We start from the raw sequence: 18,631 nt of genomic DNA, 5'->3' as shown, positions 1-18,631 counted from the left end.
AGAGGGTGGAACCTTTAAGAGATGGAACTAGTGAAAGGTAATTTGGTCACGGGAGTTCCACCTTGGGAATGGACTGATACTGGCGTTGCAATAGTGGTTGGGTCTTGTAGGGGTGAATTAGGTTTCATGAGAACAGGTGTTATAAAGTGAGGCCACTCCACATGTTTGGTCTCTTTTGCAACTTTTTCCCTTTCTGCTTTTCTTGTTATGCACACATGGGAGCCTTCATCTGGGCCCTGGTGCCATGCTGTTTGGCTCTTTCAGCTACAAGAATTTCATGAACCAAATAAATTTGTTTACTTATAAAGTTAGCAGCCTGGGGGCTAGGATTTTGGCTCAGTGGTAGAGCGCTTGCTTAGTACGGGCGAGGCCCTGGGTTCGATCCTCAGCACCTAAAAAATAAATAAATAAAATAAAGATATATAAAAAAAACTATTACAAAAAAGTTAGCAGCCTTTGCTATTTTGTAATAACAACACAAAATAGACTTTGACAAGCACACAGGCTGGCATGTCCATATGTTTTTCTGTGTTTTGGCACACAATTCCTGTTCAATAAATATATGTAGAATGGAATGACCATAAGTCTGTGTATTAATGGGAAAAAAGCAATAATATGAAACATGAAGTTATTGGGGTTCAAAGATATTCATAATAACTGTCAAGTCCATTCAAGCTGTTATAATAAAATACCATAGACTAGGTAATTTATGAACAATGGAAGTATATTCTACACAGTTCTGAAGGCTGGAAAGTCTAAGGTCAGAGTGTCACAGATGCACTGTCTAGTGAAGAATCACTTTCTCAGGAATAATGGTATTCTCACTCTAACCTCCTTGGTGGAAGGATGAAGGGCCCTCTCTTGGGTCTTTTATAAGGGCACTAATTCCATTTATGAGGGTTCTGCCTCCATGACCTAATCACTTCCCAAAGGTTCCACCTCCTAATTCCATTGCCTTACGAGTGAGAATTTCAACATATTCATTTTGGGGAACATCAACATTAAGATCACAGCAGAAGCTAATCTCACTATGTGCCAGGCCAAGTGTTTCCACAGAAATGTCAATCAAAACTCTCGACAGTCTTCAATGCTGATCCTGCCATTATCTTCTTCTCAACTTAAGCCTGGAGAGGCTGTCACTCATTTAGAGTTGAGAGTGGAACCAAGGAGACCTGACTTTAGGACTTAAATGCTCCTAACCACTAAAGAGTGCTTCCTCTAGAATTAACTGATGAGAGTTAAAGAAGGTTTATGTTCCCATTGCATTTTGCTGGGATGATAGAAAGACTTGACCAGGATTAAAATTTTTCCAGCAATGAACCTCAACAGAAGACTCCCTACCTACAGAATACCCAGGACCAATCACAATTATATACTAAATCACCTATAATACCTCCAACTTTTAAGATTAGATTCAAGTCCTTATAGTGTATCTGAAGGTTGGATCCCCTCATACCAACATTTAACTTACTAAAATTCATCTACATACACTTGGTCAAAAAATAGGCCATAAAATTAAACAGTATTTAAATTATATTTAGCATTCTTAAAAACTGTACATTATTGTACATGAGATATATTTGCACCCACATATTAAGGTATGAGGTTTGGATATAAAAATAATGCACAATGTACTTTCTAAGCAGTTACAGAATTTTTTTTTTAATTTTAACGTGGCCAAGGGCAATTTTGATGGTAAGCTATTTTCATCTTCCCTGCTGACCTCAGGTCAGGTGAGAGGTGCTGAATGTAAGGGCTGTGTGTGCGATTTGGGTCCCTCCTCCCTCCCTGTGGGGCTGAGGTATCCCTCCAAAGAAGGTGCCTGCTACTGCAGGGCTGCTGTTGACCATTTACGATGCCAGGAGCTCACATTATTTACCTTATAATTCAAACCAAAAAGACATATAGCCCTTATATAAATTTTGTCACCTTACTTTTATAAAAAAGACAGTTATCTTTTAGTATCAACATTCATTTTTTAAAAATTGTTGATGGACCTTTATTTTATTTATTTATATGTGGTGCTGAGAATCGATCCCAGTGCTGCACACATACTAGGCAAGCACTGTACCACTGAGCTACAACCCCAACCCCAACATTCAAATTTTGACAGCTTTCTTGAGATATAAATATATAAGTATATAAATATACTTATATATTATAAATATGTAATATTATCTTACAATATTATCTCTTTAAAGCATACAATGCAACAGTTTTTAATGTATTCACAAAGTTGTGCAACTATTTCCACAATGTATATTTAGGTGAAATTCTTTCCAACATTCATTTTTCTGCAACAATGAGAAAGTTTCCTGGATAGTATGGTCAAATTCTAGTCAAAAAAAGGGCACAAAACTATGGGAGACAGTTAGGTGAAGGGTGAAGCAACTCAACGCAGTATTTGGAATTCCTTATTTGGAATTTTGATTTCTGAGGTTTCAATGACCTCAGTCTGAACATATTAAATGGAAAATTCCAGAAATGAACAATTCACAAGTTTTAAATTGTATGACATTCTAAGGATGGTTTACCACTCCTGCCCAGGAGGTGAACCTTCCCTTTGTTCAGTATGGCCACACTGTAAATACTCCCCACCCATTAGTCACTTAGTGGCTGTCTGCATTATTGGACAGACTGCTACAGTACTGCTTGTGTTCAAGTGACTCTTATTTTACTTACTAATGGCCCCAAAGTGCGAGAGTATTGCTGGCCACTCGATACGCCAGAGAGGAGCTATAAAGTACCTTAACTGAAAAGGTAGAAGTTCTTGACTGAATCAGGAAAGAAAAAAGATCATACACTGAGGTTGCTAAGATCTATAGTAACAATCTGAAATTGCAAAGAAGGAAAAAGAAATTCATGCTAGTTTTGCTGTCACACCTCAAACTGCAACCATACAGTATAATTGCTTATTTGAAGTGGAAAAGACATTAAAATTATAGAGTTTGGTACTCTCCACAGTTTCAGGTATCTACTGGGAGTCTCAGAACACATCCCCCACAGATAAAGGGAAACTACTGTAGATCATCATTAGAGTCTTTTTTTTTTTTTTAAATCATTAGAGTCTTTTTAAAATAAACTTTCCTAGCAATCCTGGGAATGTTCCAGAGTTATACCTAAGTTTACTAAGAGGAACTGATGTGCATTGCAGATGACATAAAGGCCCAGAAAGGAAAAGATTTAAAATCTGGATTGTTTTCATATGAAGCCTCTTGGATTCAGCTTGCCATTTTTCCTCTGCAATCCCCCTCTTCTAAGCCACATGTCACTTCTGACCACATATCTGGAATGTACATTCTATTTGGAACCTCAGATCCACAATGGCCTCCAAGCTGAGTGCAGGGAGTGCCAGAGGTCCCTAGTAGGCCGGGACCATTAAAGGGTCTTTGTCTTCTGGAACCAGCTTTATTCAAACACAGCTAGGAGGCTCAGTGGCCACTTAGGGCACAGTTTGGAAATTGACTACAGTGAGGGAGGCTGCCAAGGAGTGGTTTTTAAGGTCTTCATGCAAGAAGGAATAAATCTAATTTTCAATGTGAAATCTCTATTCAGTAATTTCTTTAATTAATTAAGCACCTTCTTTTTCCTTGTGCAGCTCATGGATTCTCTATGCACTCTACTGAAGGGACTAAAACAACATTTATAATGATATTTATTATCAACAGCTCTTATTATTCAAAAAAGATAATTAAATAACAATTCTCTTTTGGAATCCCTTCCATACATAAATAAAAGTTACAATGAGAAAAGTTAGACAATAAGTGAGAATTTAAATTTGGGTATCCTCTTTGGAAAGCAATTTGGAAATCTCTCAAAATTAAAAATGTACCCACATGCTGACCAAAGCTGTTGCACTTCTAGAAATGTATTCAACAGACATATTTGCAGAGACACACACGTGTGTGTGAAAGAATAGCAGCAGTGTTGTTTGTGGTCACTAAAGACTAGAGACAGTCTGATACTTACCAGGAACCTGGTAAAGGCCAGTGCAGATGCACAGAGCAGACTTCAGCAGGCAGTTCCCCCCACAGAACAAGGTAAAGCTGTGCACTCTCTTGGAAAGCAATAGAAATCTCCAAGATATGAAGTGAAAAAAGCAACTTGCAGAACATAAGTAAATTATGCAGGGTGAGGCAAGAAGCTGCATAGAGTACAGTCTTCACTTGGTATCCACAGGGGATTGATTCTAGGTTTCCTTAAGGATACCAAAATCTGAAGATGTTGAAATCTTTCATGCATGTAACCTCCACACATCCTCCTCTTCCCCTCCTTCCCTCCTTCCTTCCTTTCTTCCTGTGCTGAGAATTGACACCCAGGGCTTTGTGCATGCATCCCCAGCCAAATTTTATTTTATTTTATTGTGGTGCTTAGAATAAAATCTAAGGCTTTCTATGTGCTAGGCAAGTGTTCTGTCACTGAACTATATCTCCAGTCTCCTCCTGTATTCTTTCAGTCACTAGAGAATATCTTTCAGTTATCTAAATAACTGATAATACCTAATACAATGCTTACATACCACTTCATTCTCAGGGACTCTAAATAGTACTCAGTGCATTGAAAATCCAAATTTTGATTTTTGAAGTTTTCTGGATTTTTTTTTACCCCAAATATCTTCTATCCAATGTTGGTTGCATCTACGGATCAAAAATATTTGGAAGAAAACTTGCATCTGTACTAAACATGTACAAACTTTTTTCCTTGTCATTATTTCTAAACAAGACAATGTAACAATTTACATAGCATTTACATGGTATCAGGTCTTATAAGGGCTCTAGAAATGATTCAAAGTTTATGGAAAGGTGTGTACAGGTTCTATGCAAATACGGTGCCATTTTATAAGGAACTTGTGCATCTGTGAATTTTGGTATCTTCAGTAGTCCTTAAACCAATTTCCTGCTGATACCAAGAGAAAACTGTATTTCTGGAAGGGTCCCAAGACCCAGGAGGCAGTGGTCATCTTTGAAAAAGCCCCTGGATGTGGGGCAGAAACTTCCTTTTACCACTGCATGTGTCCTCTCTGTACGGTTTGCCATATGCCAAATTATACTTTTTAACTCAGTGCTAGTATATGAACAAGTGTTAAGTACATGATTGTTATCTAAATAGTTAGAAAAGATCTAAATAAGAAAATATTCCATTCCATCATAAGAGGAATGTCCCAGCTAAGGTACAAGGATCAACAAGAAGAATTGTGTGAATGAGACATAGCCCTGATTCACCCTGATCTCCTGATGGGGACAGTCATCCCAGTAAAGGAGTGCTGAGAGTTTGCAAGGACAAGAACAGTGGTGGTGAGGCACCTGACTTCTGGTGAAAACTGCCTTGCTCGGCTTTCTCAGGGAGCAGCGCCACTTTGGGTTTGTTGGCCTGGTCCATCAGGTCTGTTATGCCACAGTGCTGCCTTTCTTTTTCAGGGCCTCAAATGGCAGTCCTTGTCCTGACCAGGCCCTCCTACCTCTCCACCTTCTGAGCTGGCTCAAATCAACTGGACTTCACTGTGGCTCCCCAGCCTTGTTCACCTGAAGGTGAACAGCCAGAAGAGGATAGAAAGGGCCGCCTGAGCACACCCTTCCATCCATAAAAAGAAAGATTCATGGTCACGCCCCCTGGGTTGGCCTCCTTCTTTTCCCTGCCATTCTCTAATTATAATAAGACGCAGAGATGGTGGTGGCTGAAGACCATGGCCAGAGCCAGTTACTGATCTCTAATCCAACTGGGTTGCTTGATTTCTGTGTGGCCTTGAGCAAGCCATTGAATCCCTGTCACTCAATTTTCTTATTAGTGAAATGGGTGACGGCAGCATCTACTCACCATGGTTGATGACAATTTTAAGTGTTTTCATAAACCACTTAGAATAGTGCCTGCTGCAGAGCAAGCAGACATTCAGATAAAATGGAGCAAGGAGCTTCCTATTTTTAATGTGCTGTTGTTGTAAATGCAGGTGTGCTTGCAGTGTGTGGTTACCCCATGAGAAATTATCATTAAGAAAAAACAAGAGAAAGTAGTACTATTTTGTCATTATTTTTTCTGGGAATTTTGCCTGGACAAACAATGGTTAAGTCAAATGCATGATTTGGCTGTGGCTTGAGCAAGATTTACTTCATTCCATAAACAGTTTTCTGGCCCACGAGGGCCTTGTCATTGTGCTGGGTGCAACAAAGTGCTGATGGGCTTGACAGAGTGGGTCAAGAGAGGACACAGATGTAAAGGGGCCTCTTAAGCTGTCAGGGAACTTACAGACAGCGGGGCCAGGGACTGAGCTGTAGAAAGGGACTTCCTGTTGGGTTGGCTCTTTACAAAGACTGCTTTGGCTCATTCTGCAGATTTCAGCTGACAGGTTATCCCTGAGACCTAATGCACGCCTTTTCCCCCCGTCCCCTTTTTATTTCTTATACAGCACTTGCTTTCTTGTCCTTTTGATTTTCCACTGTATTGCAACCCTCATGGTGGGAACACATCTGTCTTATCCACCGCTGCATCCCCAGTATCTAGCCCTAGCATATGTTAAGTGCTCAGTACATAGTTGCTGAATAAATGAATGCATGAATAAATTAATGGGTAGGGATGACCAAAGTCAGTGGCCTTGGAACTGGGGCTGAGATGCAGCCACACTCAGTCACACATGAGAAGATGTGTTTTCTGGAACTTATATGGGACAAAAAGCCTAGGGAGGTGGGTAGGCCAAGCTGGGGTCCCTCAGTGCCAGTGTTCAGGGTTAACCCCAAGGCCCTCAAACATTAGACTTATGTCCCGCTACATTATTTCTACACCTATCTTCCACACATAGTGATGATCCTAGGACTGGAATGAGAACCGGTTCCAGAATTCTGCTGGGTAGGTAGAGAATAAACCACCATCACCACCATTTAAAAAGACTTCTGTGTGTCAGTCTTTTCCAAATCTTATCCTGTTGAATCCTCACAACATCCTGTGCTGAGAGATTGTGATTCACATTAATGGACAATCTGAGGTTCCAAGGTCAAACCCTTGAGTAGTTCACAGCTTGGTCTACCTGATTGCAACCCTGGGCTCATCACCATTGCTTTCCCACCCCCAAATTAGCACAGAATCTTTTCCCAAGAGGTGAAAAACAGCTCCAATAAAGGGTCACTGGCTTGCAGGAAATGTCCACCTGGCAGCAGACGGAAGAGCTCAGAACTCCCCTGGCTGGGTCCAGGCCAGGTGCTACTGGATAGACATGCCTTTCCTTTCCTCCCTGCCAACTCCAGCCCACCCAGGAACACTCCTGCCTCTCATTCCACATTTCTTTTCCTGTTCAGCCACCTTCCCAGCAGGGCCTCAGTAACTACAGCAACCCAGGCTCCAACTACATTCCTCCTTCCCCTTCTCTTCCTGCCATGGCCCATAGCTGCTCTCCTCAGCCTGACATCCACCTCTCCTTCCATTGAGTCTGACCCATTCTTAGTCCCACACCCCTCTTCAGTACCCAACCTACAGGTTCCATTTCTGTGGTGTGTCTGAGCAGGTGGCAATTGCCCCTGGATCCTCCATGCCAATTCTCACAAGATGTCTTCTTTATCCCCCTCACCCTAAATGAAAACAGTTCTTCTCTCCTCTGAACTCCCCTTTTCGTTTGTCCATCCTGTTTTTCAAGACATCTGTGATTTTCTACTTTCACTTCTTGCCCCTGACTGGACTCTACCCCAAGGTTGCCCATAACTTAAGAGAGGTGTCACCAACAGATGACCGGATTATAAATAAGCCAAGAGGTCAGGGCCGTAAACCACTTTGAGGGAGAGTTCTTCCCTTTCTAATTCTCTCAGTCTTTCCAAAGAAGTCAAGGAGGAAATATCCACAAGGTGCCTCTTCTTACACTTGGAAATTTCCTTGTAGAACCAATAGGGAACAGGCACCAGGCTAAGAATTTGGAAGCAGTCTTATCAAGTGAAATGCCAAGGCAGGAGGAGTGGTAGAAGAGGCAGCCAGATGGTGGAAGCTGGGCCCTCAGAAGGGCTGGACTGGGAGGAGGGTCTGGAAATGGAAGACTTAGTGAAAAGTTTGAGATCCAGAGTCCACGAGACCTTTTAAAGAAAGAGAACGCTCTGCAATCTCTGCAAAAACAGCCTTGAGCCACGCACGCCTCCACAGGTAAGAGAGCCAAGGTGATTTGCAGAAAAGCCTGGCCGGGGAGAAAGGGGTTGGCAGAGGGGGGGAGGCTGCACTGGCCCAACCACCCCAGCTCAGCCACACTCTATGCCCACACTCCTGCCCTGGAACCCAGAGGTCTCAGATAGCTTCTCAAGGATCCACTTTTAGAACTAATGAGGAAAGTGAATGAGGAAAGATTCCAGAAAGAGAGACACAGAGATAAATACAGAGGGTCTCCTGATATGCTTTTTGAAAGGGGACCATGGCCCAGCGGCTCTAACTCACCTTGGAAGTCTGGGGCTTCTAGCACTCTCTGTACAAGGCTTGAGAAATCAGTCAGGAACTTGAGTTCAAAGGTCTTATGGAGGGCTGGACAGGCAAGAGCCTCTCAGGACCAGGTCTCAGTCCCCAAGAGATAGATAATGACAATGACCAACTCATGGAAGTGATCCTCCCTGGATTCCCAGCTGTTAAGTAGAACTAGGAGCTCTAAGCTCCTCGAATATTCTCTACAATCCTCTGAATGCTTTGGGGGAAGGGGAGGGGTAGTTTGGGGCCTGGATGATGAAGGAAGGTAGTCAATTTCACAATTGGACAGGTTGGGGTTCACAACCCGATTTGATGTTGTTTTGGAAAATATCAACATCTCTCTGTGCATGAGTTTCCCAATAAAAGACAGTAACCACCCTGTGGGTGAGAGTGAGCAATCCCACATTGACAGAGGTCTAACTTATACCCCACTCAAAGCATTGGTTCCCAAGAGTTTACTGTGGATTATCACTTCCCAACTTCAATTTAAGGGCCTCACACTGATGGCCTGACACTAGGCATGATTGGGGTGGAAAGGAGGGGCTTGTTCTATAGGAGCTATATCACCACCCACCCAGGCTGGAACCTTCCCCATACTGAGGTCTCTCTTTCTCCCATCATCCATTATTTCTCAGAATTGAAGTGAATGACCTTTTTAGACCATGAAACTAGTGCAGATTAGATGTTAGTCTAAGTCCCAAACTGTATTACTCCTTGCCTGAATAAAAGTTGGCCAAATGGGTTTCTGTCTTAAGGAGGGCTCATATGATTCTGGAGAAAGAGAAAAGTGCTGTTGTTGGTTTATTCTCTTGTGCAAGGCACACAGGTGTGGGGGAAGCCAAGGGTGAGGGCTACAGAGGAGGCTGTGTCCTCTCTTACTATCCAGTCCTTGTTCTTGTAGACTGGACAGGGCACTTTATCGGTGAGATGGGAATGATAATTCCTACTAATTTCTTAAAGATACGAGAGTAAAGGTATAATGTCTCATGGAAACAGCCAAGTTCTTATAGAGAAGGACAAGGGCCTAATGGCCACATCAGCATCCATGAGTGGATCTGGTGTCTGGCTCAGGGTTAGCAGGGGGACTTGACTCCTCTAGGAAGGGGGACTTGGCTCCTCTAATCTTAACCAGCACCAGGCCTCCTTGGGACTCCCTGGGTTAAAATTATCTCCAGATAAATTCACCAGATAACAGTAGACTCTGCTTCCTGCAGTGAACACAGACAAGGCATTTCTATTTTTATTTGAAAAGTTCCTGATGTCCATGTCATTTAAAGATTTCACCAAGAAAAAAAAATCAGGAAATGCCTTATACTCTAAATTTTATTAAAATAAATAAGTTTTAAGAAAAAAATAGAAGTTTTATTTAAATTGCCAAAATTCAGCTATATAAGAAGCCAAACTGTTTTTCCCCAAAGAGAAATATTTCCTTTGAAAACTAAAAAAAGAAGTAGATGATCAGATTAAATTGCCCAATTGCTCTTTCGCTGAATTCATCTTCAGAATTCTCCCGTATTGATTAGAAACTCCAGTTAATCTCTCTTTATAAATTAATTTTATTAAACACAAAAATAATTCCTTCTTCTTTTTTTTTTTTTTTTGGTACCATGAATTAAATCCAGAGGGGCTTAACCCAGAATGTGGTTTAATTGAGCCACATTCCAAGCCTTTTAAAAAATATTTTATCTAGGGTCAGGGTCTCACTGAGTTGCTTAGGGCCTTGCTATATTGTTAAGGCTAGCTTTGAACTTGCGATCTTCCTGTCTCAGGCTCCTGAGCCACTGGAGTTATAGGTGTACGCCACTGCACCTAGCTAATCCCTTCATTTAGAAGCACTGCTTACTGTTGGGCAAGATGGTGTGTGCCTGTAATCCCAGTTACTCGGGAGGCTGGGGCAGGAGGATAGAAAGTTTGAAGACAGGCTGAACAATTTAGCAAGACCCTGTCTCAAAATGAAGCTGAGGATGTAGCCTCTTGGTAGAACACCTACTTAGCAGGCATGAATCCCTGGGTTCAATTCCCAAACAATATAAAAACACTGTTTACTAATGTTATATCACAAAATTTCCAGAGGTTTCTCTGAAGTTGGGAAACCCCTGATAGATATGACTGACCAATGGAGGAAGCACACAATGATAGGAAGGAAGAGGAGTAGGGAGAAGTGGGGGACAGCCAGTGTGAGGGAGTTGCTGCTGTGTGCAGACTCTGCTAAATCTAAATTCTTTATCAAGAGTGCCAATGTCAGTCCTACGAGTGGGGGCTGCCACGTGCTGGAGCTGCTAGCTTTGGTTCCCAAGAGCTCACTGTGGATTATCACTTCCCAACTTCAATTTAAGGGCCTCACACTGATGGCCTGACACTAGGCATGATTGGGGTGGAAAGTATTTGGACTCCAGAAACTGGCAAACCAAAAAGGCTATTGTTCAACATCTATCAGCACATTGCTGGGTAGAGGTCTCTGTTTTACTCTCTTCTGCCAGTGAGGTTACTGAGACTTGGAGAGGAATAAAACCTAGCAACCTGACCCCAGATGAGGTCACATCAATTTCAAAGCTCATGAAGACAACACTTCCTTTTGAGGAATCCATCTATGAATTGAAACATTACAAGGAGGAAAGGAGTGTCATATTTGATGATGGGATTTTTAAGAGTTAGAAGTAGGTGAAAAGAAGGTAATTCCTTCCCTGAGTCATTTAATCTCCTTGGATTTCCATTTCCTAAGTTATCACAGTAAATGATCCCTACTCCAGCTGAGACAAGAGGTAAGTCCCCTTTATGAGTGCAAGGACTGCTGTATAGGCAAATGAATTGTGTGTATGAGTGTCCCTGGTCCCTCTTGATTCTGGGGAATAAAAACTATGCCTGCTTCTTGTAGGGAAGAGGTAAACAGAGAGAATATGTCCACAAATGGCAAGATGCATTGAATGCAACAATTATATGAAGTGATAACTGATGTTTAAAGAAACTATTAAATCTGTTTGGTTCAATGGGGGTATGTGGCATCATGCCAGTAAAGAACAGGGTATTTAACTGATATCCACACTCACCTTCTGAACACTATGGGTCCAGTCTGAGAGTGATGGAACACTGGGATTTATGGGAGGAGGATGCTGGTGGACTTTTGGCTAAGTCCTCATGGCCAAGACTCAAGCATCTGGGATTTGCAATAACAGACTGTCTTGGGGTGGGGGTGGGGGGAAGACACCTAAAAGGACAATCCAACTATAGCAAGATAAATAGTGTCCCTCAAAATATCAGGCCATAATCTCTAGAATCTGTAAAGGCTGTCTTATATGGGAGAAGGTCTTTATAGATGAAAGTTAGGATCTTAAGATGGGAGATTATCCTGGATAATCTGAATGCCCAAAAAGCAATAAAAAGTGTCCTTTTAAGAGGGAGGTAGGGGATTTGATGTAGAAGAGAAGGTGATGTGACCATGAAGGCAGAGACTAGAGTGATTCTGTGCCCCTAGCCGGCCATGCCTGTTATCTTCTTCTCTCTGCAGAGATCATACCTGAGCCTGGATCCTTGGGGCACTGCCCCAGGTCCTCCCTTTCCTTCTGGGAAAGTCAGTTTCTTGTGTCTTCTGTGCCAGCATCCTAAACTCAGACTGCTAGGAACCAACAGGTCACATGGGTGACTAAGGCAGCTGGAGAATTGGGAAGCTGGAGCCCAGTTCAAGGGTCCACCTATGAACTATTTTGAAATATGGACTCAGGACTCAGGTTGTCTTCAAATCTGCACATATTAGATTTTTATAAGAGAAGTTAAAAAAAAAAAAAACACCTACTTAAATGAACTCTCCCAATTTTGTAATTTGGTAACTAATTAAAAAAAATGTTTAAATGGAACTAAAAGATTTCTGACTGGCTGGTTTGGCCTTGGACTATCAGATTGTAGCCTGTGCTAGAGATTCCCACTCTGGCAGCATTTACCGGCAGGGTTATCTAGTCCCTGGTCAGTGACGGGCCTCCAGACTATCCTTCCAACTCACCTGCCCCTTCTTTGAAAGGGGAAATCACACCAACATGATCTTCAAAACCCAAGGGCCTGGAAAATACAGGCCTTCTCCATGAGCAGTCATTTACAAGTGGCTTCATGAAGAGAGAAGGGAAAAGAGGGAGGGAAGAAAATATGGTAACCTTCCTATTGGCAAAGAAAAAAAAAAGTTAGCAAACTGCTAGCAACTCTCAGATGTCAACAAAACAGGCATGAGTATCTGGTGTCATTTCAGCTAAACTTGCAGTGCCATCTGTCCAGTTTGTGGAGGATCAGTACTATTGGGTCCTGGTCTTCTGTGGGTAAAGCAACAAAGACATAATCTGAACATGATCATCAACTAATTGATAAGGAAGGGCCTTTGATCTTGATCCCTAAGGGAACAGCCCAGGAGATCTGAGACCCGGGGCTGCTTTGAATGACAGTAACAGGCAGAGCCAAGAGAAAGGACCTAAAACAATTCCTCTTCAGACACAGATGTGTACAGACCTCTCCAGGCCTCAGTTTCCCCCACATAAAGGGAAGAGATTTTGTTTCTTTCTAGAAGCATTTTCACAATCTTTGCCATATTCTTGTGCCAATGGAACAATCATTTCTATACTATTTTCCTGTAAAGTTGACTAGATTTTCAAAAACTTAATGAATTCATTATAAAAGAAAACCATGAAAGGAAAACCAGTATTCTTTGCCATACATACATGGACCATAATTTGAAAAAACGCAGACCAACATGTTTAATTCTAGCCAGCTGTTGCTGCCTGCTCTGAATATGGAATGGCTGCCTCTGGTCAAAGGGTGTTTGTCAAGTGTCAGAGAGGTGTTAAGACACATTAACACCAAGATGAGACTTTCTCTTGCTCTATTACTCTCTTTCTCTCCATATATATATATTTCCCTTTAAGAAAGCATTAAAAAAAAAACTATGATTTTTTAGATTTGAAGGAGGTAGAGTCCCCCAAAGCACAGAAAGACATGGGAGAAAGTGGGATACAAGTAGGAAGCAGGATGGTGGTGGTGGGAGAGTGGGATAAAGGGACATCTGAAGAGGAAAGGGAAGCCTATCTAGTGTCAGAGTCTCCTATGGAAGTCTGGCTCTTAGGTCACCAATGAGTCAGTAGCTTGAATACTACTCTGAGGGCTGGGAACCTGAAGAGCTTGGGGATCTGGCAAAACTGCCACCTTTGCCTCATCTCTACCCCGCAAAACGCCCCAGGGCAGCCCTGAACATTGCAAATAATGTCTGGAAGTGCTGAGATTTTGGCTGAAGTTTCAGGAATCTAAATTGATGCCTACTCCACCTAGATGAGGCTCTCTCTCTCTCAAAGCCAGCTGCTACACCTTGATCAGTCGTTTGTTTTCCCAGATCCTCTGGCCTGGGATACAAGGCCTGAACAGACCTTGGCCCAGTGCTCACCGCTGGCACTCCCCACCCTGCATCCCTCAGCGAAGTCAGAGAGACGCCTTTCATAGCTTCAAAAGTTCCACCAGGTTCTCCAGCCACAGGAGGCTGGAATGGGTAACTGAATCCTACTCAAGGAGGGGAAAAAAAAAAAAAAAAAGTACAGTGACCTTTTGTCCCAGCAGAAGTTCCCGTCTCTCCCGGCCAGCCAGCGGAGGCGGCCCAGCCAGGAGAGTAAGGAATTACAGATGTGAGCCCAGGGCCATGGCCGCCCTCCCCACTGCCCGGATGCCCAGCGGGACAGCTCGGGACTCCGCGGTAATCTGGACACCGGAGCCGGAGCCCTGCCCAGATGCCTGCCCTGAACTCCTTCTCCTAGTTTAGGGCACAGGCTCACGGGTCTTTACTGCCTTTCCCCCGCCTTGCCGAGAGCTCTTTTCAGCAAAGAAACGTCAACACGGAATCCACCCTTCTAGGGGCAAGAGGGTCATTTCGGGTTGCGAGAAAGACGCGCAGGCCCCTCCCCAGCTCACCAAGCTACTCTGGATGCCCCGGGGTGAGCCCACTGGGAGCGGGCAGTGGGGTTTCCTGGCCTCGGTGGGCGCGGTGGGCTAAGACACGAGTTGGACACCCTGCTCCCAGGATGCTCGAGCTTGCGCGTGGTCGCCTTTGTGGGCGACTCGGGGGAAGTGGAGAAAAGCGCCCTCGCTGGACATGGGGTGGGGACACCTCTGTGTTGAGGGGGCTCCAGGCCCAGGACCGGACTGATTTCCTCCCCTCTGAGGATGGGTCAGGCCTGGGTCCTCTCACAGTGTCGGAGACCGAGGACGGGCATCCCCCTAACACCTCCCTGGGACACCTCTTGTGGGTCCGGGGGTGGGATGAGGCAGGCCTGATCAATGAAAGCCCCACGGTCCGGCACTAGGGCAGATAGGCGCCCCTCACCAGGTGCCTGCTCTTGGCTCTCTGGCGGAAGCGCTGAGGGGGCCTTGGAGGAGGGGTCCGCGGATCGACGCTGCACTCACCGCACATGGTGACTGCTCTTCTGGGTATCTGCTTGTCTGCGCGGTCCGGATACTCCGTGCACTCCGTGCGCTTTGCGCTCCGCGGGCTCAAGCTCGCGCCGCTGGGCCTCTGGCGCTTATAACAGCTAGCCCTCTGAGAGGGGTAGGGCCGGGGCGGGGCCTCTGCCCGCCTGCCTGCTCCCCATTGGTCCCTGGTTGTCTTGACAACTGCGGGGACAGGGCCCCCCAGAGTCAGAGAAGAGGGTGAAGGGCGGTTCCCAAGCGCAAATCCCGAATGTAATGCAAAGGCGTTGGGCTGGAGTACACCAACTGCCCGAGTTCAGACCTCAAGTCAGCCACTGCTTAGGCGTGGGACTTTGGGCAAGGAAATTATCACTCCGTGCCTCAGTTTCCCCATCTGTAAAATGGGGACAACAATAGAACCTACTTCCCAGGTCGTGGTGAGGATACCAACAGTCTGTGCAAGGCACAGCACAAGGTCAGACATAATAAACGGGCACAAGAAAACCCCTACGTTAGGCCCTTATTGTTGGAATACATCCTTGTATGTGCCAGACATTTTTTCCGAGTATGAAAAAAGGGGCTCACGATAGACACATAAATCTGGTCCCCCACCCTAGAAGAAAGAATTACTGTTCTTAGGGGAAAGAGGAGAAAATCAGTGCTACTTGAAGATGGAAAAGGATTTTACTAAAACTGGATGGCCACAGCAGTGGCAGAATCCTAACCGGAGATTTACCATGAAGCCAGAATTTGGAGGCAGGGATTCCTCAGGTTGGAAGCAAAACTGGGCATGACCCAGAAAGCTGTCCCCTTCTGGAGCTGTCTTGCTTGCAGCTGGCCGGCAAGAGAGTCATAGGCCCCCTCAGTCCCAGAATGGCGTGGAGCCTGAATATGACCCTTCTGTGAGTCACCGGGCTGGCGTTCCTTAGTCTCGGTTCCGGCCTCCCCTTCCCTTCCCAATGAACTCCAGGCCCCTAGTCTCCTGAGGAAGGTCACGAGAACTGGCCCAATATTTGCGTACTTTGAAGCCATCTGTGTGTGCTTTTTTTTTTTTTTTTTTAACTTAGAAAAAAAAAATCCTGAAATTCTAAACAGATCCTCCTGCAGAAGTGTTAGGAAAAAAGGAGAAAGAGAAGAATGAAGTGTTTATGGCTTATGGGAAATAGCAGAGTTGATTTGATGACCATAGCATTTACCCCTTTCCCATTACCATACCAGGTTCCCGTTTGTTTGTTCATTTGTTCATTCCTTCATTCATTCCCAAGCACCCACCTCATGCCTGTCCTTGTGCTAGGGACTTGACTAATGGAACAGATCCAGCCTGTGCCCTCTTAGCACTTACAAAATGACAGAGAAGGAGACCCTTCACTAATTGTCACACAGATGGACAATTCCAGGTGGGAGAGGGCTGGGCCAGACAGGTGGGGGGGTTGCCAGGCTATGCCTGGGACTGGACTGGGGCTAAGGCTGTTGCAGGTCAGTCAAAGTCAAGGTAGGTTACCAAAGGAAGTTAGCAGACTAGAGAAGGTAGGAAAAAGGCATGTGCAAAAGTCCCATGTCTGAGGGCCAGAACTAAGGTATGGTGGTCAGGATGCTCTATACCATATTGCCCTCCACTGTCTGTAACTGAGGTGGAAACAGGATGATGTCATCAGGCCTTTTGCTTGCACCAAGGCACCAGGACTCCTGGGTCCCAGCAGAGTTAAGATCTGTTCTCCATCCTTCTTGGGGATTCCCATCTCCATAGTGAGAAGTGGCATGAATGACTGCTGTGGCCCTTATGGAGGCATCTGTAGCAGCTGCCCACCTAACCTCCCTTCTGCTTTGGGGACCAGCCCCTAAGAATACTTTGGGAGGGTGGGGCCTGGGCCTGAATAAGAAGCCACTAGATGCTCCTGGCCTAAGTGTTGGTCCAGAGATCAGCATGTGGCCTATGCTGAGCTCTCAACACCAAGCTCAGAGACATGGGAGAAACCATCAGAAAAGATGAGTTGATCCCCTTCTGGATATGCAGCTGGAGACAGGATAGCCTGATGAGGTTAGGGGTCTTCTTGTCACCTTGGGGTGGAAAGCTTTCTGAGCAATCCAGAGCAGAGCAGATCCTGTAGAATAGAGAAAGATACACATCTGGGGGGGACCCTGGATTCAGTCAGGACTGAAGCCAGAATATACCCTGGGACTTTTCAGTATTAAAATTTCATGGTTTAGGGCTAGGATTGTAGCTCAATGATAAAGTGCTTGTCTAGTATTTGTGAAGCACTAGGTTTGATTCTCAGCACTGCATAAAATAAATAAAATAAAGGTCTATCAACAAATAAAAAGAAGAAGAAGAAGAGGAGGAGGAGGAGGAGGAGGAGGAGGAGAAAGAATTTCATGGTTTAAACACATACCCCCAAAAGCATGTGTTGGAAAACATTCCCAGTAGTGTTAGAGGTGGGCTCTTGGGCAAGGTGTATGGCTCAGTGGTAGAGCACTTTCCTAGCATGTGTAAGGGCCTGGGTTTTATTCTTAGCCACACACACACAGAAACACAGAGTTAGGATCTTTGAAAAGTGATTAGCCATGAGGTCTCCACCCTCAAAAATAAATTAAAACTAATTACAAATTGGCTTGAGGCTGCCAGTTTGTTATCTTATGCTTTTTGCTACCTGATGCTTTCCACTATGACACAGTAAGAAGGCCCTCCCTAGATGCAGCCCTTTGATCTTGCACTTCCAAGCCTGCAGAACTGTGAGACAAATAAGCTTCTATTGCTAATAAATTATCCAGTATGTGGCATTCTGTTATAGCCACACACAATGGACAAAGACAGGCTCAACAAATTCTAATCTTTGCTCAAGGCATTCTGAAGTGACTTGTGTCATTTGCAAATCAGGTAGAGATCTGATTCTTTCAGTCTGTTGGAACTAGTGTCTGAAGTACAAGGCAGCAGTTAGGCAGGCAGCCGATGGCCCTAGCCTGTGAAATCCTGCTGGCTGGAGGCAGCTGTCTTTCCTGACCTCATCGCTATCAGAAACTTGTCCTGAGGCAGCTCAGGGCTCCTTAGTGAGATTAAGCACTCTTCCCAGGAAGAGGGGACTGATCTGGATCAGGGAGCCCAGTTGTTACGGTTTAGATATTGAGTGTCACCCAAAAGCTCCTGTGTGGAAAAATTCAAGAAAGTTTAGAGGTAAAATTATTGGGTTATGAGAGCTATAACCTAATCAGTGCATTACTTCTCTGGTAGGAATTAACTGGGTGGTAACTGTAGGCAGGTAGGCTGTGGATGGAGGAAGTGGATCATTAGGGGTGTGCCTTTGGGGTTTGTATTTTGTCACAAAGAAGAGAACTCTCTCTCTGCTACCTGATGCCAGGTCTCCAGGGGGTTTTCTTTCCTCTACCACACATTTCTGCCATGATGTTCTGCCTCATTTCAGACTCTGAGGAATGGAGTCAGCCATCTATGGACTGAGATCTCTGAAACTGTGAGCCCCTAAATAAACTTTTCCTCCTTTAATTGTATTTTCAGGTATTTTTGATCACCACAGTGGGAAAAAAAAAAAAAAGCTGACTAAAACACCAGGAAGAGGTCTCTTTTGAAGGAGGGGGTGTGACGCAGATCACAGATGCTTCTCTCAGCCTGGTCCCATATCTGTGCTTGGAGGAGAGTGAGTTTGTAAAACTGGAGCCAGAGTTCCAAGGGGTCTAGCTGGAGCAGGGCACAGAGCATATCCCCAGTGGATCCCAGATGTGCAGTACCCAGAAAGAGCTCCATAGTTGGTCCAGCTTTTTTTCAGGAGCACTT

General features: G+C 44.5%; 1 protein-coding gene across 1 annotated transcript in view; it reads right to left on the bottom strand.

The window, feature by feature from the left end:
- Nucleotides 1-14,923, bottom strand: part of Gfpt2 (glutamine--fructose-6-phosphate transaminase 2) — a 49,261-nt gene extending 34,338 nt beyond the window's left edge. Inside the window, exon 1 of the mRNA XM_076856532.2 lies at nt 14,845-14,923. Within this exon, the coding sequence (XP_076712647.1) occupies nt 14,845-14,851 (7 nt within the window). The 5' untranslated portion in view covers nt 14,852-14,923. The remainder of the gene's footprint in view (nt 1-14,844) is intronic.
- Nucleotides 14,924-18,631: the final 3,708 nt, after the last annotated feature.

Source organism: Callospermophilus lateralis, chromosome 5 (assembly GCF_048772815.1).
Source record: "Callospermophilus lateralis isolate mCalLat2 chromosome 5, mCalLat2.hap1, whole genome shotgun sequence".
Taxonomy (NCBI): domain Eukaryota; kingdom Metazoa; phylum Chordata; class Mammalia; order Rodentia; family Sciuridae; genus Callospermophilus; species Callospermophilus lateralis.
This window is presented reverse-complemented; position numbering and strand designations above follow the sequence as displayed.